General features: G+C 40.1%; 1 protein-coding gene across 1 annotated transcript in view; it reads left to right on the forward strand.

The window, feature by feature from the left end:
* The window catches only part of LOC135085180 (regulator of G-protein signaling 7-like), a 37,170-nt gene extending 13,489 nt beyond the window's left edge, over positions 1-23,681 (forward strand). The window contains exons 6-17 of the mRNA XM_063979933.1: positions 4,251-4,309; positions 5,075-5,217; positions 6,226-6,306; positions 7,587-7,700; positions 9,053-9,140; positions 9,572-9,728; positions 11,911-12,024; positions 13,957-14,085; positions 16,638-16,766; positions 17,578-17,641; positions 18,680-18,772; positions 22,370-23,681. Of these exons, the coding sequence (XP_063836003.1) occupies positions 4,251-4,309; positions 5,075-5,217; positions 6,226-6,306; positions 7,587-7,700; positions 9,053-9,140; positions 9,572-9,728; positions 11,911-12,024; positions 13,957-14,085; positions 16,638-16,766; positions 17,578-17,641; positions 18,680-18,772; positions 22,370-22,435 (1,237 nt within the window). The 3' untranslated portion in view covers positions 22,436-23,681. The remainder of the gene's footprint in view (positions 1-4,250; positions 4,310-5,074; positions 5,218-6,225; positions 6,307-7,586; positions 7,701-9,052; positions 9,141-9,571; positions 9,729-11,910; positions 12,025-13,956; positions 14,086-16,637; positions 16,767-17,577; positions 17,642-18,679; positions 18,773-22,369) is intronic.
* The last annotated feature ends 238 nt before the right edge of the window (positions 23,682-23,919 follow it).

A 23,919-nucleotide genomic window follows, 5' to 3' on the forward strand; every position in this document is an offset into this window, starting at 1 on the left:
ATACAATAACTTTTAGTTTTCTTTAGATATTTCAAGATCCTTTTTGCATGTGTCCAGTGACAATTATCATAACAATTATTATATTGGCTTAAGAAACTTACAGCATATCCAATGTCAGGCCTAGTTAACACAGCAAGGTACATCAAACTGCCAATTAATCTTTGATATGGTAATTGTTTATCACAAACTTCAGCTTTTTCCAAATTAATTTTAACTTCTATAGGAGTATCAGACATTTTACAATTTGACATATTAAACTTTGTTAACAATTTCTCAATATACTGCTCTTGGTCTAATTTAATAACATTCAGTTCTTTATCAACAGTTACACGCATTCCCAAACAATTTTTAATTTCACCCAGATCTTTCAACTTAAATTTTTGACTCAATATTTCTACTAATTTACTAGTTTCAGTGCTATTATTTGAGAACACAAAAAAGTCATCGACATATAAGGCAATAATTAACTTTACATCATTACTCATTTTTGTATAAAGGCAAGGCTCTAGCTCAGATCTTTTAAAACCCAGGTCATTCAAACAAGTGTCAACTTTTTGGTACCATGCACGAGAAGATTGCTTGAGGCCATAAATTGCCTTTTTCAACAACAAAACTTTATTATCACAATTACAATCTTTAGCATTATTAAAACCTTCAGGTAATTCCATAAAAATGTTTTCCTTCAACTCACCATTCAAAAATGCAGTGGTAACATCTAAGTGACTTACATTAAGTCCTAATTTCACTGACAAGGCAAACAAGAGTCTCAATGTCGAGTGTCTCACAACGGGAGAGAATGTCTCTTCATAATCTACACCAGGCACTTGCGAATACCCTTTCGCCACTAATCGAGCTCTGTAACGCACTTTATTGTCCACATCACTTTTCTTTTTAAACACCCACTTGCATTTTACTAGAGTTCCATTTTCAGGTACACTAACTAACTCCCATGCACTGTTTTCTTCAAATGATCTTAATTCTTCTGCGATAGCTTTCTTCCAACTTTCCTGTTCAGATCCACTCATAGCTTCAGTAAATGTCAAAAAACCTTCATCCATTTCATTTTCATTAGCAACTGTCATGTTTAGAAAACCATACTTCTTAGGTGGTCTTCTTATTCTCTTTCCACGTCCAGATTCTTCCTGTGTTACAGGTGGTGGTGGCTGTATTTCAGGTTCAGGTTCCTCTGCAGTTGGTACAGTAGTTTCAACATCATGGTATTCTAGAGATTTATCCATTTCTTCATCTGAGGTATTCTGTTCACAATTCCCCTCTGAAACTACATTTTGCAATATCTCTTCACTGTTTTCTACCAACATTTGACTATTGCTGCAGTGATCATCATCTTTGTTTTCCATTATTATGACATTTCTACTTGTTGTTATCGTGCCATTGCTAGGATTATATACTCTGTAACCCTTGACATTATCTTGGTAACCAATCAATATGTATTCTGTAGCTTTTCTGTCCCATTTTAACCTCTTTTCCTTGGGAGTGTGGACCATAACCTTGCTACCAAAGATGCGAACATGTTCAAGGTTTGGTTTCTGCCCTGTCCACATTTCATAAGGGGTCTTGCTGTTCAAACCTGCACAAATAGAACGGTTTCTCAGGTATACAGCTGTGTGCGAAGCCTCTGCCCAGAACCTCTTTGTTAGATTTGCGTCAAACAGTAAGCATCTTGCTTTTTCTATGATGGTACGATTTAGTCTTTCAGCTAAACCATTTTGTTCCGGAGTATAGGGGTTGGTTCTCTGGTGTATTATTCCACAACTCTTCAAAAAACTATCAAAGGCACTGTTGCAGAATTCCTTACCATTGTCTGTTCTAAATACTTGAATTGTTTTATTCTTTTGGTTTTCTACCATACTCTTAAATTCCTTAAAACAATTCAGTGCTTCATCTTTACTCTTCAAAAAATAGATGAACAACATGCGGCTATAATCATCTACTAAAGTCAGAAAGTAGCGGGAGCCTCCAATTGACTTTGTCTCCATTGGGCCGCAAATGTCAGCATGTATCACTTCCAGAACATCAGAGCTTCTTGTGCCAACATGTGTGAAAGGTAACCTGGTGGCCTTCCCTTCACAACACACTTTACAGCTTGTCATGTTTATGTTGCTTTCATCAGGAAAATTTATGCCTTCAACTGCTCCATTTTTCATCAAATTGAGAGCTCTGCTGTTGATATGTGCCATCCGTCTATGCCAAGTTCTGTTGTCAACCACTGCTGCTACTGCTGGACAAGAACTGGTATTTTCACTCAAGTTCAACTTGTAAATGCCATTCTCCAGTGATGCTGTAGCTATCAACATATTGTTTTGGTTGTATACACGGCATTCATCAGACTTGAAAGATGGTTTGCTTCCATTGTTGATCATTTGGCTCACAGATATCAGGTTGGTGGCCAAGCTGGGTACATACAGCACATCCTTTATGATCACATCACACTCTTTGCCTTGTACAGAAGTTGTAACTTGTACTTCACCACAACACATAACCTCAACTTTGTTGTTGTTGGCAACCATAATACTTGTAACTTGTGGATTTTCAGACACATTTCTCAACCAGTCTTTGTTGCATGTCATATGAAAACTTGCCCCGGAGTCAATGTACCAATCTTGCTTACTAAATGAGCCATTCAAAAATACGGCACTAAATGCATTCATTTGTTTATTTTTCTGGAATGCTTTGTTCTTGTATGGGCATTTATTCTTGAAGTGGCCAACATTTTTACAATTATAGCAAGTTATTGTCTTTCCATTGGTCGATTTCACACTTGAATTACTTGACTCAGCTTGCGTATTTCTCATTGCTGAATTATTACTTTTGTTGTTGTACGAATGAGAGACGCCATATTTGTTACGCTGCACGTGTTTGGCGGCAAATGCTGTTTCTATGCAATTTTCACTTCCGGTACTGACTTCTAAATCCAATAATTTTGTTTTGATTGCATCTGCTGTTATATTAATTCCGGAGTGTTCAATGGCCATTATCATCGGCGCATATTTCTCTGGTAAACCGGCCAAAAGCAATGAGCCCACCCACTCATCATTTATGTTGAACCCGGTTCCGCTAAGTTTTTGAGATGTTTCTATTATCTGAGTAACGTATGCAGTCATGTTATCACAGTTTTCGAGTCTTATTGAGATCAGGTTTCTGAGTAAACTTATTCTGCGAGTAAAACCGGAGTCGTCAAACATATTCTTGAGTTTGTCCCATAATGCCTTGGTTGAGTTTACGCCTTTTATATGGACATATAATGACGGATCGATGGTCATAATCAATTTTGCCTTTGTCTTCGCATCATTTGAAGCGTTGACGCCATCACAATCTTCCTGCTTGATGCTGTTTTCCAAGCCTTCTAGGAGGAGGTAATTTTCGGCGGCAAAAGCCCATTCGTCATAATTTTCTCGTCCGCGTAACTTGGGAACGTTTACTAACAAGTTCACAGCCATTCTTGTGCAACTCAATGTGAATTAAACTGGTAATTTTTACAAAAAAAAGTCGGGACTGGGCCCATAACCTAATAAAACGCATTGGTTGTTCAGCACAGACAATTATTTATTTGACAAACCCGTAGTTAGTACACATTACACATACATACACTAGGTGGCAGCACTGTCAGACATTTTGTTATCTGTATTACAACAGTTATCATCGATTCGATGTTTTAACACTGAAAACTTAAAAACATCGATACATCGAGTATTTCAATAGCTTTTCAAAACATCGGATCCATTCGATGTATCGCATTGTAAACATCGATGTTTTCGATACATCGATGTATATCGAATATCCCTACGCAGACCTATGCCCGTATTTACAAACGATGCTTGCTTAAGTAAAGTACTACAGTACGTGACGGCACGCTACAGTACGCGACGGTACGCGAGAGTAGGCTAGCTAGTGTACACGAGAGTAAGCTACAGTACGGGACAGTACGCTACAGTATGCGACAGTACGCCACAAAAAGCTACGGTGATACGTGATGCGACGCTACGTAAACGTAATACGACCAATAGTGACGTGTGTCATACGCGACTACCTAGGTCCTCTATAAACCTCTAATGCTCGTTTTCACCATCAATCCCTAACTTTTAAGTGACCCCTATGGTAACATTTAACAGGAATTTTGATTTCAAAGGGGTCACTTAAAAATTAGGGATTGATGGTGAAAACAGGCATAAGAAATCTACTTTTTTCCAGAATGATTCGCTTAATTCACTTATCTTTTTCATTCTTTTCAGATTCCAAACACCGTACTTTTGGCCGTCAAACCAATGGGAACCAGAGAACACTGATTATGGTGAGTATAACACAATAACTTTTATTTTTAGTAGTCGGCATGAAACTTTGTAATAAATAAATGAATTAATAATCTTATTGTATTTAGCAAAGGCAATGTAGTCAGAGGATTCAATATTAAAATACAAAACGTTTTTGCTGCCACATGAAAATACATAGAACAAACTTTCAATTTCAATTTGAATGTGTAGCTGTGCGAGATCTACAGGGTGTTAGGTTAGGTTAGGGTATATGAGCCGACACTAGCACAAAATAAATTCTATAAAATCCGATTTGTATGAAAATTAAAATAATTAAAATGAAAATATCAATTTTCTGACTTCACCATACCATTTATATGCCCATGTTAACATGGGCTAGTGTCGGCTCATATACCCATTTACCTAACACCCTGTATACAATAATCAAGATCGTTCTAATCTTAACCTCAATAATCAAATTATTTATTTCAAAGAATATTATTTAGTTACAATAGACCTTTAAATGAAAATCAACCAATATAACTTATAGGTACCTTGATCTACCTTTATTTCCCTAGCCTCCGAAAAAAAAATCAGGCCTCCCTTACACATATAGAAAATTTTAAAAATACTAACATCCGTATTCACAAACGATGCTTGCTTAATTGAAGCAGCAAATCGAACTCACAGCGTTGAATAGAGCTCTGTGATTGGTTCGTGTGTGACCCTGTGCGCCCACGCGCTCTGTGACACCTCATAGTAATGTACTTATGACACTACTAATCTAATATTTTTTACCTTTCCAGCTGTGTATCTGTGCAAGCGTACGATGCAGAACAAAGCGCGCTTAGAACTGGCCGACTACGAAGCAGAGTCTTTAGCGCGCCTTCAGAAGATGTTCAGTCGCAAGTGGGAGTTTATATTCATGCAGGCCGAGGCGCAGAGCAAGGTACGACCTAGACTTACTTGACTTATGCCCGTTTTCACCATCAATCCCTAATTTTTAAGTGACCCCTTTGAAAACAAAATTCATGTTATTTGTTACCATAGGGATCACTTAAAAATTAGGGATTAATGGTGAAAACGTACATTAAGGTCCTATGTCCCCTAGACGGGGCAGAGGGCGTCCACAACAGTCCTCCATCGCGTTCGGTCTTGAGCTATGTGTTTGATCTCGCTCCAAGTCTTGCCGATCTTCTTCGCCTCGTCTGCCACAGTGCGCCGCCAAGTTTGCTTGGGTTTTACGACTTAGGGTACAAATCAAATAGTTTATTCGGTACATATACCCTTTCCAGGGCATTTATACACGTCCCAAATGTAGCTTGCCCTACCACCACTTCGGGACAACATATGGGCTGGTGCTGAGAAGTGGCGGAAGAAACTCACGCCCGTATTCACAAACGATGCTTGCTTAAGTGAAGCAGAAAATCAAACGCACAGCATTGAATAGAGCTCTGTGATTGGTTCGTGTGTCATTCTGTATGTCCACGCGCACTGTGAGACCTCATAGTAATGTTTGTGAATACGGGCGTCAGTCACCTTTACCAGTACACACTGTGTACCCTGTGTTACAGTGTACTAATGCAGGCGAAACTCTTGTTTAGACACGAACAAAGGTATATGAGAAGGCCACAGGTACTATCTGTGTACAATTATTAAGCTCGCTCGGAGCTCAATGAATACGAGGCGCCTGCCACCTAAAGTGTGTACACTACGCTACACTACATTACACTACACTCCACAGCACTATAATAAACTACACTACGAGGCACAGTCACTAGCGCGCTTACAGAAGATGTTCAGTCGCAAGTGGCGCAGAGCAAGGTACGACGTAGGGTACAGTGTACCTGTTCATACGAATATTTTGTATAAACACGAAAAAAAGCGCCAACAAATTATAAATTAATAATGTCAATGTCTAAGGTGTACTCTTTAAAGTAAATAATACTTGTTCCAGGTCGACAAGAAGCGGGATAAACTGGAGAGAAAAGTACTGGACAGCCAGGAGAGAGCCTTCTGGGACGTGCACCGACCTATGGTATGATTCTTTTTCTCTGTCCCTCACTAATTCACCTTTTGTATAAATCATCGTTCTTTTTCAACCGACTTCAAAAAAGGAGGAGGTTCTCAATTCGACCCGTAAGTTTTTTTTTTCTATGTTTGTTACGCGATAACTCCGCCAATTATGAACCGATTTGAACAAATCTTTTTTCGGCGTATAGGTAATACCTCAAGGGTGGTCCCATTTAAATTTAATAATAGAAAAAACAACCCCCAAGGGTGGAAAATTGGGGATGAACTTTTTTATACGCAATATCTCCGCCGATTATAAATCAATTTGAACGATTATTTTTTTGTTGAATAGGTATTATCAAAAGGGTGGTTTCATGCGAATTTGAAGAAAATAATTCACCCCCAAGGGTGGAAAATTGGGGATGAACTTTTTTATACGCAATATCTCCGCCGATTATGAACCAATTTGAACGATTATTTTTTTGTTGAATAGGTATTATCAAAAGAGTGGTTTCATGCGAATTTGAAGAAAATATTTCACCCCCAAGGGTAGAACTTTTTTTTAATTTTTAGTTTTTTTTTGTATTCACGCATTTGAAGTCGGTTTTTTTTTTTTAAAGTTATCTTTTAATTAATTCTGTAGGTAGGGTATCCGCCACACAGCGTTCTGTAGGCCTAGGATGCGCGCCGCGATAAGCGTTTATCACGCCGTTTTATCGATTTCACGCGATAAGCCCATACATTTGTCGTCTAAAATCATCGATAACATTTTATCACGGCGCTCATCTTAGCCCGGCAGAACGTTCTGTTATAAATGTATCCTTGGACATTTTTAAACTGCGCCATCTAGGCCCAAATTTTAGGCGGTAGCCACTAGCTGTTGACGAAAGATATTTTTTACCGTTTATTTATGAAAATAATAACAAAATTATTTTCTCTTGTGACAACAACCCTTTGTCATGACACTTTTGTGGGCGCGTTAAAAAATTGTATGAAAATTTTAGTTCTTGGACGTTTCCGCTAGGGGCGCTGTAAAATCCGTCATACATTTAATGTCATTTGATGTAAACTCGCACTAGGCCCCCTGTTTAGTGCGAGTTCACACCAAACGTCATCGTTAGCGACTGCGTAAAAAAGTGTCATGAAGACAGATTATACAGCGTCCCTAGCGGATATTTTGAAGAATTAAAATCTTATTCGCTAGCGACTACGTTCAATGCACTATGCACACTATACCAATGTTAATGTTTGTTAAACTCGGTAGTTGTCGAAATAAGGAATTAAAGTTCCGATTGTTATTTCCAGCCCGGCTGCGTTAATACAACTGAGCTGGATCCGCGAAAACTGTCCCGCATCAACGCTCTGAAAGCTAAGCGGCTGCGGCAGGCTCAAGAACTCATCCTGCAACATAACCTTAAGGTAACTTATGGAACGTAGTATTATGGTTGGAGTTCATATTGTAAGATAGACTTGACCTAGGAGCTAAACGTAAAATGTAGCCTTACGCTAGGAACTCGCCTAATCATATCCTAATCATATCCTTAACTCAGGAGCTCATTTAGCAAGGTAGCCTTAAGCTAGGAGCTCATAGTGCATTGTAGCCTTAAGCTAGGAGCTCATAGTGCATTGTAGCCTTAAGCTCGGAGCTCATAGTGCATTGTAGCCTTAAGCTAGGAGCTCATAGTGCATCCTAGCTTTAAGCTAGGAGCTCATAGTGCATTGTAGCCTTAAGCTAGGAGCTCTTAGTGCGTCATAGTCTTAAGCTAGGAGCTCATAGTGCATTGTAGCCTTAAGCTAGGAGCTCATAGTGCATTGTAGCCTTAAGCTAGGAGCTCTTAGTGCGTCATAGTCTTAAGCTAGGAGCTCATAGTGTATCCTAGCCTTAAGCTAGGAGCTTAAAGTGCATTGTAGCCTTAAGCTAGGAGCTCATAGTGCATTGTAGCCTTAAGCTAGGAGCTCATAGTGCATTGTAGCCTTAAGCTAGGAGCTCATAGTGCATTGTAGCCTTAAGCTAGGAGCTCATAGTGCATCCTAGCCTTAAGCTAGGAGCTCATAGTGCATTGTAGCCATAAGCTAGGAGCTGATAGTGCTCCTAGCCTTAAGCTAGGAGCTCATACTGCAATGTAGCCTTAAAAGAGCTCATTTTGCAACGTAAACCCCGGTCCGTGAGCACGTAGAATTTTGTCCAATGACCCCTAGCAACCCATCCTTATCGCTCGCGCGTAATTATATTGCTGTCGCGACTGTGCGACGGGCGCCCGCAGTGAGTGTGCGAGCGCGACAGCAACATAATTACGCGCGAGCAATAAGGATGGGTAGCTTGGGGTCATTGGACAAAATTCTACGTGCTCACGGACCAGACTATAGTTTTAAGAGGTAAGAGCCCAGTTTGAATACAGCAACTTAGCCTTATTCCGTAAACAGAAAGAAAGCTGGAAACTTATAAGCGCTTATCGGCGCTTGTCAGCGCTGGTAACCCGCGCAGGAAAATATATGTACGCGCGCCGATAAGCACTGAACGGCGCCGACAAGATTCAACACGCGCTGGTCAGCGCTGGACGCTGCCATATAAAATGCCATTCAACTTGCTTCCTTTGTGAACGAACGGAGCAGCGCTGACAAGCGCTGGCAAGCGCTTTTATAATTATATAATTTTCAAACTTAAGGTAGGAGTTACGAACTCTTGAAATTAGCTCTGTCTTTCTCTTCATCACTCTCTCTATCTCTCAGTCTCCTTATAATATACGTAATATAAATTTGTTTCTTTCCAGAACAATCCAATCGTGACAATAACCAATGCTCAAGAAAGCGAAGAACAGATACAGAAGAAGAACGAAAATAATACAGTCAAAGAAAATGGTAAGAAAATACTCTAATTAACTAATTAATTCTTCTATCTTGTACAAGAAGTTTTCTTTTTTGTGTATTAATTAATATGTGCGTTACAGGTTTACCTTAGTCAGTGTCTGTGGGCTGAGTGTGAGTTTACATCAAACGAGCTCACTAGTGAGCGCGTTTGAAAAACACACACACTCTCTTTCACACACATAACACACATCAAGGCTATAGGCTATACAACATCACGCTACGATCAATAGGAGCAGAGCAACAATGAAAAATGTTGCGAAAACGGGTTTTCACGCGTACGAAGTCGCGGGCACAGCTAGTGTTAAATAACTGACGGTTTATTCTGAGATTAATATTTATTCTTGTTTGGTCGAATCCACCCTAAGTTTGGTATAAATTATAAATACAAAAACCCTAAAAACTTCTTACTGTAATTCCTACAGGAGAGACGTCCCAGCCAGACGCATCCGCAGCGCCCGAAGCGGAAGCGAAGCAGAAGGGAAGCATCGAGCAGCAGATCGAAGCGGCGCGCAGGCAGATCGCCGTGCTCAAAGCGCGCATCGAGAGACGAAACGTACGCGTTAGCAAGGTGGCTGAGATGTAAGTGCCAGAATTACCCCCTTGTCATTGCCAGAATGTCCCCGAGGACAATTTCCCCTTGCCAGAATGCTCCCTCCTTGCCAGAATGTCTTTCTCTTCTTGCCAGAATGTCTCCCTGCCCTTGCCTGAATGCCCCCCCAGGCAAAAATGCATCCTCTTGCCAGAATTACCCCCTTGCCAGAATATCCTCTTGTCATTGCTAGTCCCCCCCCTCTCGGGCCTTACCCAGAATAGCCTACCTTCGCTAGAATGGCCCACCTTCGCTAGAATGGCCCTACGCCAGTGAGAAGAAGAAGAAGTAGATAGAAGCAGCGCGCAGGCAGATCGTCGTGCTGAAAGCGCGCATAGAGAGACGGAACGTGCGCGTCAGCAAGGTTGCTGAGATGTAAGTGCCAGAATTACCCCCTTGTCATTGCCAGAATGTCCCCGAGGACAATTTCCCCTTGCCAGAATGCTCCCTCCTTGCCAGAATATCTTTCTCTTCTTGCCAGAATGTCCCCTCCCCTTGCCAGAATGTCCCCTCCCCTTTGCCAGAATGTCCCCTCCCCTTGCCAGAATGTCTTTCTCCCCTTGCCAGAACGCCCTCTTCTTGCCAGAGTCTCCCCTTGCCATTGCCAGAATGTCCCCCCCAAGCCAGAATGACATACTCTCGCTAGGATGGCCCTGCACCAGTAGATAGAACGCAGGCAGATCGCCGTGCTGAAGGCGCGTTAGCAAGGTGGCAGAGATGTAAGTGGACGAATGAACTGAGATCGGATTTGCCAGAATTCCCCCTTGCCTCTCCTTGCCAGAATGTCTCCCTCCCCTTGCCAGAATGTCCCCTCCCCTTGCCAGAATGTCCCCTCCCCTTGCCAGAATGTCCCCTCCCCTTTGCCAGAATGTCCCCTCCCCTTGCCAGAATGTCCCCTCCCCTTTGCCAGAATGTCCCCTCCCCTTTGCCAAAATGTCTCCCTCCCCTTGCTAGAATGTCTTTCTCCCCTTGCCAGAACGCCCTCTTCTTGCCAGAGTCTCCCCTTGCCATTGCCAGAATGTCCCCCCCCAAGCCAGAATGGCCTACTCTTGCAAAGATGGTCCTGCACCAGTAGATAGAAGCGGCGCGCAGGCAGATCGCCGTGCTCAAAGCGCGCATAGAGAGACGGAACGTAGGCGTCAGCAAGGTGGCAGAGATAAGAGGATGAAAATGCCAGTTTCCCTTTGCCAGAATGTCTCCTGGCCTATATCCCCCTTTGCCAATGCAAAGTTCTATTTCTTTTCAAAAATAAAGGAATGTTTTCTTTGAGATTTTTTTTCTATCTACAATATTAAGAGTACTTTCCTTCCAGGTGGCATTACAAAATTCCACCCTGTATACTCGAAAAGTACTTTTCAACCGACTTCAAAAAAGGAGGAGGTTCTCAATTCGACCCGTATGTTTTTTTTTTTTTTCTATGTTTGTTACGCGATAACTCCGCCAATTATGAACCGATTTGAACAAATCTTTTTTCGGCGTATAGATAATACCTCAAGGGTGGTCCCATTTAAATTTAATAATAGAAAAAACAACCCCCAAGGGTGGAAAATTGGGGATGAACTTTTTTATACGCAATATCTCCGCCGATTATAAATCAATTTGAACGATTATTTTTTTGTTGAATAGGTATTATCAAAAGGGTGGTTTCATGCGAATTTGAAGAAAATATTTCACCCCCAAGGGTGGAAAATTGGGGATGAACTTTATTATACGCAATATTTTTAATTTTTAGTTTTTTTTTTGTGTTCACGCATTTGAAGTCGGTTTTATTTTTTTAAAAAGTTAATCACTTGTAAATTCTATAAATGTCTGCTATGGCATATTATGGTCTATTTGCATCTTAACTTCCATTTAGTCCAGTCAATAAAGCATTATAGATGGAAATCCGTGGAACACAATTTTTGACTTCGGGACTTTTTAAAACGCTATACCACCATTGATGCAGTACAATCCTCTGACATCACTTGTTTTATTACTATTTTACAATTTTCCTCATAGAGGTCACTAAGATGTAATTATGTCGAATGTGTGAATGTATGAATGATCTAAAGAACTGGTAGGTAACAGATAATAACGGGACAGGTCTTCTTAAAGGTAAAGTTTCTCCCTCGCGTATCCCCTATAAATTTTAAGTGCTTGCTTCATTAATGACCTAATTAATATTTCCTACAGGTTTATATCCTACTGCGAGCAGTATGCCGAATACGACGCGTTCCTGACACCGCCCGAGTGGCCCAACCCGTGGGTGTCTGACACCACCGAGCTATGGGACCAGGAGAAACAGTGGTGAGTCATCATCGTATCTTGTTTCGATATATCGTAAATCGATTGTATCAATCAAAACTGTAGTTAAAAGTCAAGAAAATATCGAAACGAACATTCGTGCCTCAATACTATGGTCTAGTCGTATGAACACTCGCTTTAGACCCAGAGAACTCGTTTTGCAGTGAGGGTTAAATTTTCTGCTCGTTTAGGTAAATCTTACCTAAATCTGTCGACATAACAACAGTGTTAACAGCGTTGTTGTGTTCTGGCAGTTAGGGAGCTTTCAATGAGGGTTTTCGCGATTTAAAAATCCGCCAGATGGCAATACGTAGACGGGAGGTCCAAATGCTGCGTGATTGGTTATTTTTGACATGACATTGACAGATATATCAAAATCCACCAATCACGCAGCATTTGGACCTCCCGTCTACGTATTGCCATCTGTAGGCCTAAGATGCGCGCCGTGATAACTTTTATCGACGTCAAAATGTATGGGGAAAATCGATAAAATGGCGTGATAACCGCTTATCGCGGCGCGCATCTTAGGCCTACTGGTGGATTTTTAAATCGCGAAATCCCTCATTTAGACGATTCGTGTCGGGCGTTTGTCGTGCGTTTGCAGGACCGCACACAGTAAATTGTATGACAACTGCGTCGGAATAAAATTGACTATTAGCAATAGTTAGTGTGCGGTCTTGCAAACACGCACGAAGCCGATTTTTTTAAAATTTATTATTTTCAAATTTTTTTTGCTATTGCCGGTTGGCGCTATTTTTCCGACAGGCGCCCCCATTTATTATTGTTTGATTTAGGGCTGATTTTTCAATCGTCGGATAACTATTAACTGAAGAATAAGTTTGGGACATTGACAGTTTTAGTAAGGGAAATATGTCAAAACGACAAGGTTATTCTTCAGTTAAAAATTATCTGACGATTGAAAAATCAGCCCTTATACAAATACAAATAAATTTATTGAATTTAAAACATACATTAACATTTACACTTGTATACCTTAACTAATACAGAAACAAAAAACAAACGGTGAACATTTTTGCTGACTACCGTCAACACAGACAATATCACTCGTACGTCCATTCAACGGAGCAGCGGTCGGGCGTCATAGAAAAACGATTTGGATTTATTTCATATTTTTTATTCCTAATTTACCGACTAAACACGCCCCCTATTGCGCGCCCTTCTGGCCAGTAGACTGACCTAGCTCACTGTGACATCAGATTGTAACTCGCCTTTAAACCTGTCTGACACTGTCTGATTAAACCGTCTCGGCCACAGGTCTCGACCAGAAGGGCGCGCAACCCTCATCACGCATTGGTTAGGTTTAAAGAACATTTATTTCTCATTAAAAACATTACAGTCACTTACATGAGAAATTAACAAATTTTATGTAGGTAGATAATTTACAAGTTGTCCAATAGCCAGAACAAGCAGATGTACTTCTGCGGGAACCGTCCTGGTTCCCGCTGAAAACCAGCTTCTCGGCATGACGTTTGTGTCATGTCGCGATTTTTGCTGAGCGGGCGCCTATTCAGCATATGTTTTTATTTATTTTTTATGTTTACTCTTGCTTTGTATACCTTAAATTGTGCTGAATAAAGACATTCTTATTCTTATTCCTAAGCGTCTAAATTGAAAGCGCCCTTAGAGATAATATAGCCAGATTCTCTGTGGTTGAGGATTGCTCCTTTTGCGTACAAATAAATGTAGGAATTGAAATTCAGGTTGTATTTCTTCAGCTTTATTTGTATTTTCTCCAGGATAAAAACCACAAAGAATAGGAAAGTCTTATCCGTCTTAATACCAATCGTCTTCTGTTTGAAATCCCGTCGTTCTTACTTCCTCCCTCATTCGTACCGTCTCGCTCACTCCCTTGCGTTCCGTTTCACACTCCCACATAAATTCTATACCCTTTACATAAAGTTCGTTTTCCTTCAGCAAAGACCCGCTGCCGCTTCGCCGTGTGCGCCGCTGGGCTTTCAGCCTGCGAGAGCTGTTGCAAGACCCGGCTGGAAGGGAGCACTTCGCCAAGTTCCTGTCCAAGGAGTTTAGCGGGGAGAACCTTAAGTAAGTACTCGTGTATGAGCCCTTGACTGGTCCATACATTAATGGTCCTTCGAGCTATTTTTAGTAATTTTCGTGTGATTTTGTGTGGTTGCGAATCGGCTCGCCGGCCTCCCAGAAGCGGGTCTCACCGGTAGAGTTGAGAAGGCGCATAAGACCATACAGAGTCTGCGGAAATACTAAACAAGACCAAGCGACAAGTGAAGAAACAAGTCTACAATCACAAGAAACAAGAATTATCAAGTTATCAAGCCGGTACGTTTTAGGATATTTTACTACTTCTTTTTGTGTCGACAACAAACCAGTGTCAGCTCAAAACTCCGCCACAAGAGTGGCGTTGTCAGTAGCACTCATCAAATCCATCAAAAGATATTTTTCTTATAAAGAGTATTTAGGCAACAGAGACAAGAGACAGTGATAAGCTAACGAGACTAGCGACTGAGATAAGCCACAAAGACACTCCCATACGGGCGACTTAAGCAGCGGCGCAAACGTGCGAAAAACGCGTGACAGACGTGCGAAAAACGCGCGACAGACGTGCGACAAACGCGCGACAGACGTGCGACAAACGCGCGACTGACGTGCGACAAACGCAAGACTAACGTGCGACAGACGCGCTACAGACGCGCTGCCGATATTTTCGTACTATGACAGCGGATACCTGCCTTCACATTATAAAAACGCCGCTGCCGCGCTTTTGATACTAATGTGGGGTCTTACCAGACTAGGCATTGTACAAGTATCAGTATGCGAGCGAGACAGAGACAGAGATAGGAAACAGAGAGAGAGAGAGAGAGAGAGAGAGAGGAGACATAGAAAGAAAACAGAGACCTAAGTCTAGTAACGGTCACAGTCTTTAGTTGTCGATCTTCCGTCTTACGCGCGTATACACAAACGATGCTTGCTTAAGTGAAGCAGCAAATCGAAGGCACAGCGTTGAACAGAGCTGTGCGATTGGTTCAATGTGACCCTGTGCGTCCCTGTGAGTCCTCATAGTAATGTTTGTGAATACGGGCGTTAGTCTCCCGTCGCGTGCGCCGCTGGGCTTTCAGCCTGCGAGAGCTGTTGCAAGACCCGGCTGGAAGAGAGCACTTCGCCAAGTTCCTGTCCAAGGAGTTTAGCGGGGAGAACCTTAAGTAAGTACCTATTAGTCCTATGTTCTTCTGATTAATTTTGTTGCGGGTCCAATGACAGTTTAACTTTCCCCCGGGACAAACTTGACCTTCATTGGTTGGGTTATGGCGGTCAAGCTGCAGATCCTGGCTACACAGGAGTTGCAGGTGGGAACGAGAGGTGGGAATAGTCCCGTAGTTCAAGGAGCACTTATTATTTTATGGTTCGCGCCGTGACAGAGACAAATGGCTGAGACAAGCGACCGAGGCAAATGGACTAGAGAGAGATTAAAATTGAGACTGAGACCACAGAATAATAATAAGTACTACGTACAGAAGTTTTACTTCGCGAAGGTATTTAAAAAAATGTATGCTCAATGTCATTAACAATATGGTGTAATTTAGCTTGTCTCAAGAGTCAAGCACCATTTTGTTGACAAACGTCAGTGATCGGCACTGCGTCGTAGCTATAGGGCTGACTTCGGTAAAATGATGTGACGTGAGGTGCCAAACTGCGGAAAATGGCGGAAGAAATACATGATTTTGCATGAATTATCATGAATAATATTAACTACTTATTTACCTCTCAGTGTCTTGAGGCAACTTAAAAAAGTACATTCTGTGTTTTTATTATTATTTAGGCAGTTAAATACTGCACAGTATTTAGTACACCATTTTCTTTATTTTCTTCCATCATACACAAGAATACGCGTGCGTGAGTCAATGTTCGCTCGTATGTGAGGCCTTGTCGAATAGTATCCTGTAGGTGGGCCATCGTGCGTGTTTTGTTTTTGATGTAAACTCGCGGAGATGAACAGGCCTGCTGAGACTTAAAGACCGAGGTAAGCGGCAGAGAGAGACTAGAGATCGCATACCACATGTGTATAGTGATGCGATTGCGATGCAAAATGTTTTCCAAATGTTTGCACCGTTTGGCTTCTCACTTAGGGCTTTCAGTATGTTAAATATGTCAAAATGACAAGTTTATTCTTCAGTTAAGAGTAGGCGCACACTGTTGATTTTTCGTCGGCCGATAGTTTAGTCGGGCAGTTGATCAGTATGGGTATGTATGGGAGTGCGCACACTAATAAATAAATAAATAAATAAATCATTTATTTGCTCAGAAACATGGTAACAAAATGGTCGATAGAAAATGTCAAGTCCAACATGTTTTGTCCAGGGTAGGCATGCAAATTTTACAAAATTAGAATCTACATATTAATAACAATAATAAATTAATTAAAAAATTGAAGTCATTATAGGTACACAAATCAATCACTCAGAACTACGCCGATTCGATTTGGCCGATCCTTCATACAAATTAAAATCGGGCACAACTATCGGCCAACTAAAAGTCTATGGTCTGCGCCTAGTCTAAAAATTATCTGACGATTAAAAAATCGGCCCATAATCTTATAGTTAACCCCTTATTATCCGTTTCAGATTCTGGCTGGCCGTGCAGGAGTTGAAAGCGCTTCCCATCCGTCGCGTCGCGGCGCGCGCTCGCGAGATATGGAAGGAGTTCCTGGCATCAGACGCGCCGTCGCCCGTCAACATCGACGCCGCTAGCAGGTGCCAGAATGCCCCCTTACTTTGCCAGAATGTCCTCTTCCCTTGCCAGAATGTCCTCTTAAATTGACATAATGTTGCTTTCACTTGCCAGAATGACTCATTCCCTTGCCACAATTCCTCCTTCCTATGCCTCCCAAAATTACGTTGCCAGAATATCCCTTTACTTTGTCAGAATATCCCTTTACTTTGCCAGAATGTTGCTTTCACTTGCCAGAATGACCCATTCTCTTGCCAGAATGTTTCTTAACCTTTCCAAATGTCAACCTTGCTAGAATGTCCCCTATCCTTGTCAGTGTCCCCTTGTCGTGCCTGAATGTCCCCTTACTTTGCCAGAATGCCCCCTTACTTTGCCAGAATGCCCCCTTACTTTGCCAGAATGTCCCCTTGATTTGCCAGAATGTCCCCTTACTTTGCCAGAATGCCCCCTTACTTTGCCAGAATGCCCCCTTACTTTGCCAGAATGCCCCCTTACGTTGCCAGAATATCCCTTTACTTTGACAGAATGTCGCTTTCACTTGCCAGAATGACCCATTCCCTTGCCAAAATGTCCCCTTTCCTTGTCAATGTCCCTTTCCCTTGTCAAAATGGCCCGTTGCTCTGCTAGAATGGCCTTAACCTTGTCAGAATGTCCCCATTCCTTGTCAATGTCCCCTTGTCGTGCCTGAATGTCCCCCTCCTTTGTCGGAATGCCCCCTTCCCTTGGCAGAATGCATCCTTCTCTTGCCAGAGTGCCCCCTTTTGACAGAATACGCCTTTACAACAACAATAACAGAAACTTTACAATAAACTGAAACATGTTTTTGGTTTACAGAGAGCTGACCCGCACCAAAGTCGAATCTGGGACCGCGGATAGATACTGCTTCGACCAAGCGCAGGTAAATATACAGGGTGTGGCGTAAATAGTGGTCCAAAGCATAGGAGTCGATACACTGTACACTGGGGTACCATTATCAGTATTAAAAAAACATATCTATGGATAGGTCTTCAAAAATGATATCGAGGTTTCTAAAACATTTTTTTTCTAAACCGAATAGTTTGCGTGACAGATGCTTCCAAAGTGGAAAAAAGTTGGTCCCCCCCCTCTAACTTCTAAAATAAGAAAATGAAAAATCTAAAAAAAACATAAATGATGTACATTACTATAAAAACTACAAACGAAAATTGTTTTGAACGAGATCTAGTAAGTAGTTTTTTTTTAGTACCTCGTAAATCGTAAACTGCTTATTACCGCGTAATCTTTCATACTAATAACTTAAATAAAAAATAATAATTTTAATTTCATAAATCAATGGTACGGAACCCTCGGTGCGCGAGTCCGACTCGCACTTGGCCGGTTTTTTTTTTTTAAATTGGTACCTTGCGTTACAAAAGACGATGCCGGAAATTGGCGTCTTTTTTTTTCGCGCGGCCATCGACCAAACCTTATTTTTTATTACAAAATAGTGTATTAAACCAAACTTACTATGACATGTATACCTCTAGTCAGTCTGAACTGAGTTACGAGCATTAGAAAGCATACTAGATTTGCCTTTTGCGCGCAAGTTTTGTAAGAAATTGCAACAAAATAGTGACGTCCCTGTGTCAAAAACCGGGATAAAAACTATCATTATGTCCTTTCCCGGGACTCTAACTATCTCTATGCCGAATTTCATCAAAATCGGTTCAGTGGTTTAGGCGTGAAAGAGAGACAGACAGAGTTACTTTCGCATTTATAATATTAGTATAGATGACCCACGCTGAACTGTCCCACCAAACTCAATGACAGGGGGGCGCTACCATCGTTCAACTATATGGTTTCCAACATGGCAAACATCGGAACCAGCGATCCGGTATTGACGGTGGCGCCCCACTGTCAATGTCATGCATAGGACAGTTCAGTATTTTGGAACTATATTACCATTTCCTTGTTCTAGGCACACGTATGGCACCTGATGAAGTCCGACAGCTACTCGCGATACCTTCGCTCGGAAATGTACAAGGAGTACCTCAACGGCTCCAAGAAAAAGGTAAGTTTCATTCCTTTCCTCGTTCCTGACTCTCAAAGTGGCCAAAAAGTCGACAACACAACCTTATTCCAATTGTAACAAAGACGTGTTGCGAACTTTTGGCTACTTTGGGTGTCACGAACTATTGGACGCTGACTCTACGTACGTTCGTTTCGGCCAAATGACGTCCACTGCTGGATAAAGGCCTTCGCTAAGGGTTACCACAACTTTTGGTCCTGCGCTGCTATTAAATATTGAAAGCGCATGATTAATAAAAGAAATTTAATGATCAATTAAAACAACCGACTACAAAAAAAAGCATTAAAATGATAAGTACAGAAAACTATTGGGAATGTAAGCCAAATCCTCCGCTTGCCTTTTGTGCATTTTAAAGTCTGGCTCCAGCAGTCGAGACTAAATGACTTGATAATGATGATAAATGACTTCAGCCTATGACAGCTAAAAGCATAACCCTCCTTCTGACGCAGTTGGGTAAAGAAATTAGTTATTTATTTTCTGCAAGTATCACGTCCCAGTCTTACTTTAACTCTACCACTGCGTCAGGACAATAAAATAGGCCAATGCAGAGAAGAAGCAGCGCAAGAAACATGACGCTAGCTAAGTTGGAATAGACTATTTGTCACCATTCCCCAATGATTAAAAATCACAACTTTTTTAAAAAGACACTTCATCCTGGTCTTAAAAACTTAATTTTAAATTACCTGTAAATTGAGATTTTTGGTTGCATTGAAATTTAAAAGTAGTTTAATTGACTTGACAGAATAGTGGTGTCACTTGCTAGTATTGCCATACAAAATCTATGGCACACAGTAGTTTGATTTTAAAAATAGGTGGACATACGATCGAAAGTCATAATTTCACCGAAACAAAAATTGTTTTGGATAGCATTTTGAATGCTGATCAACATTTGTCATTATGCATTTTTCGATAAAACGAGCCTTTCATGCTTAAAAAAAATATGACAAGAAAATTTGTATGGAGAAAAATCTTTTTTATTTTTTTTCTGGCTACTGTTGCAAACTGTAGCGGTCAAACCTTATGTAGTCGTAAGTACCTATGATGCCTAACATTACTACATAAATACTTTTTGCGGGCACGCGCGGCGAAGCGAGTAATGGACATGCAAAATTTTAAATATTTTTATTTATTCATTATTGATTTTAATGCACTTAAAGTAATTATTAATAGATAAATATACTTAGTCTAACTTACTACAGCCCCCTATTACCTCATTTCACGCTAAAACCTTTCAAACTAGAACCTAAGTTTGTACTAGGTAGTCTTAAGTTGTTTTTATTGTCATTATAATATTCACAACTGGTCTACTGGTTATCGTGTAAGATAGATTAGGTAGATATCAACCCTTTACCTAGGTATATACCTACTTCTTGGCACTTATAATACCGACATACATGATTAAAAAAAGTCTTCAAGCAAGAACCCTTGACTTCAATGGTTATGAAAGATTTTTTAACTTTCTAGAGTAGTCCTGAATAGATCCTTAAATCATTTTGACTGTCATAATCGATTACAGTAGGTAGCGGGATAGTTTCAATTTTGATAGAACTGTAATTTCCAGTTCTTCTGTTGAATAGTCTTATACTTTCGCAAAAATATTCTTTTTTTTTTTGGCTCCTTTAAAGAGGTGTAAGTTTCTTTCCCTTCGTCCTAAAAGATAACGTACATAACACCTTTATAAGTAGCCTCAAACATAAAGCATACCTTTACCCAATCATCTAACTGAAAAAAATCTGAAATCCGACATTTATCACCTTCTTCCATTCATGTCTTCAATTATTATCTTCGTTCGAAAAACAATCAAAAAAAGATATTTTAGCCTATTCACTTATCTTGATCAGAGTGTTCAAAATAATCAAAGTTACTCACATACTTACTTTTTCCGAAAGAATCCAATAGGCAGGTTTGCAGTACATTTTGGTGTACTGCTACACATTATCTGCACCATGTATCAGCAGTTTTTGTGTACGTTAGCTGGCATATAAAACTATAGGTAGAGGTGTACATAATGGATCTGCAATAATGTGTGGCAATACGACTCGGAAACGTGGCCTCTCAACATAGGCCTTATAAATAAGCTCAAAATTGCACAACGTGCTATGGAGAGAGGGCTATGGTCGGTATTTCTTTACAAGATCGAATCAGAAATGAGGAGCAGATCCGTAAACGAACCAAAGTCGTTGACATAGCCCAACGGATTAGCAAGCTAAAGTGACAATGGACAGGGCACATAATACACAGAACTAATGGCCGATGGGGCAGCAAGGTTCTGGAGTGGAGGCCCGGTACCGGAAAGCGCAGCGTAGGACGTCCACCCACAAGGTGGACCGATGACCTCATAAAGGTAGCAGGAAGGCGCTGGATGCAGGGCACCACCAAGCGGCCATTGTGGAAATCATTGGGGGAGGCCTATGTTCAGCAGTGGACGTTCTATGGTTGAAATGATGATGGATGATGAATAATGTGTAGAAGAGGGTTACGGATATTTCCATTTATGATGGAATTATTTGACTAACTGAATGGAGAGCCATAAAAATGTATTGATTACTATATGGGTTGACTGACGTGAGTACTGAACCCACTACCTACTGTAATCGATTATGACAGTCAAAATGATTTAAGGATCTATTCAGGACTACTCTAGAAAGTTAAAAAATCTTTCATAACCATTGAAGTCAAGGGTTCTTGCTTGAAGACTTTTTTTAATCATGTATGTCGGTATTATAAGTGCCAAGAAGTAGGTATATACCTAGGTAAAGGGTTGATATCTACCTAATTTATCTTACACGATAACCAGTAGACCAGTAGTGAATATTATAATGACAATAAAAACAACTTAGACTACCTAGTACCTACAAACTTAGGTTCTAGTTTAAAAGTTTTTAGCGTGAAATGAGGTAATAGGGGGCTGTAGTAAGTTAGACTAAGTATATTTATCTATTAATAATTACTTTAAGTGCATTAAAATCAATAATGAATAAATAAAAATATTTAAAATTTTGCATGTCCATTACTCGCTTCGCCGCGCGTGCCCGCAAAAAGTATTTATGTAGTAATGTTAGGCACCATAGGTACTTACGACTACATAAGGTTTGACCGCTACAGTTTGCAACAGTAGCCAGAAAAAAAAAAAAAAAGATTTTTCTCCATACAAATTTTCTTGTCATATTTTTTTTAAGCATGAAAGGCTCGTTTTATCGAAAAATGCATAATGACAAATGTTGATCAGCATTCAAAATGCTATCCAAAACAATTTTTGTTTCGGTGAAATTATGACTTTCGATCGTATGTCCACCTATTTTTAAAATCAAACTACAGTGTGGCAGTCTCGTTTTGACAGTTTTAAAAAGTACGTCAATTGGTTGTGTCAACACGTCTAAAGATGTACTACACTGAACTGTCCCACCAAACACATTGACAGGGGGGCGCCACCATCGTTCGACTTTAAAATTTCCAACATGGCAAAAATCGGAACCAGCGATCCGGTATTGACGGTGTCGCCAGTTCAGGTGGTGACAGTTCGTTGTAGTTCATTTTAATTCATAACATTTGTCAGTAACAAATAAAATATTGTTCCAGACATCTGTCAAAGGCATACGATCGATCGTCTCGTTCACCGCTAGAAAAGAAACGTCTAGCAACTAAAGAGAAGAACAGGTAAACAGAAGACGGAAGAACAGAAGAAGTAAGGCAAGCTAACGCCGTAATATACCAAAGAACGTGACCGCGTGAAGGATACCGGTATATCTGGATACCGGTACGAAACCGGTTTGGCTAAATAACGGTATTATTTAACTGATTTTAGTTGAAATCGTGATACCGGTACGAAACCGGTTTGGCTAAATAACGGTATTATTTTACTGAGTTTAGTTGAAATCTTGATACCGGTACGTAACCGGTTTGGCTAAATAACGGTATTATTTTACTGAATTTAGTTAACGTTATTGATATTATGTTTTATTGCGTTCCAAAGTAAATAAAATGTACCGGTAAATGTTTGTTTCGACAGAGCTTAGATAACTATTTAATTATTCTATTTTTAGTCAGTTTTTTGTAATTTTTAGGAACCTCAAATGAAATCCGTCTTTTATTTCTTTATTAACCATACAATTATTAATAATTAGTTTTATTTAACTTTTGTAATACCGTTTTTTTTGTATTTTGAAACAAATTGCACGTATTCCTTGCTTATCTTAGATTTCGTTGTAAATTTCATTTATTTCATTAATTTATGAAGTGGTGGGGAGTGTAGATCTCTTAGACTGCCGGTAAATAACGGTATTTAATTTTCGACGACCGGTAAATACCGATATTTTACCGGTCGCCGAAAAAAATATGTAATCGGTAAATATTAGAATCGTATTTAAATAAAAATAATATAGAGAATGCAATATTCGTTAGTAAGTTTGTATGTATATTACTATCATAGTATGATTATTTTTGTTAGAAGTACCTTCTATCTAATATCTATAGTCTTCTATAGTTCCCTATGACATGTAAACAATTTTAGACTTTATTGCATTTGAATTTAGGATGTGTTTTCAATTTACGTTATCAGAAAGTCAGATTAAAGTTTTGTTTCAATTTTTCTACTCTAATATTATAAAGAGGAAAACTTTGTTTGTTTGTTTGGTTGTAATGAATAGGCTCAAAAACTACTGGACCGTTTTTAAAAATTCTTTCACCATTGGAAAGCCACATTGTCCACACGGGCGAAGCCGCGGGCGGAAAGCTAGTATCTTATAAAATGAAGTCTTCCTAACATTTTTGGCATTAAATTACCCGCTTCTATTACATTTAATAATATAGAAAAAGACGTTGTTCTGCTATCCAAACTATACTTACGGGCAAAAGTATGGAATTTTACCCCTTTGTGTTCCGAGCGGTCTTAAGAACTGAACGACTATGTATTGCATGTATCTATGGTATCAATTTGAAGTTTATAATGTCACCTTTAAAATGGTACGCGAGTGTATTATTTTTAAAATATCATTTTAAATTCATAAAAAGTACCAAATGTGTGTCCGTAAATGTAGAATTTTTTAATCTGACTTTTTGATTAAAAAACACCGGTATAATACCGTTATAACTGTAGCAATATTATAGTTTGAAACGTAAGAATCAATCAA

The sequence above is a fragment of the Ostrinia nubilalis genome, chromosome 28 (assembly GCF_963855985.1).
Source record: "Ostrinia nubilalis chromosome 28, ilOstNubi1.1, whole genome shotgun sequence".
NCBI classification, from domain to species: Eukaryota; Metazoa; Arthropoda; class Insecta; order Lepidoptera; family Crambidae; genus Ostrinia; species Ostrinia nubilalis.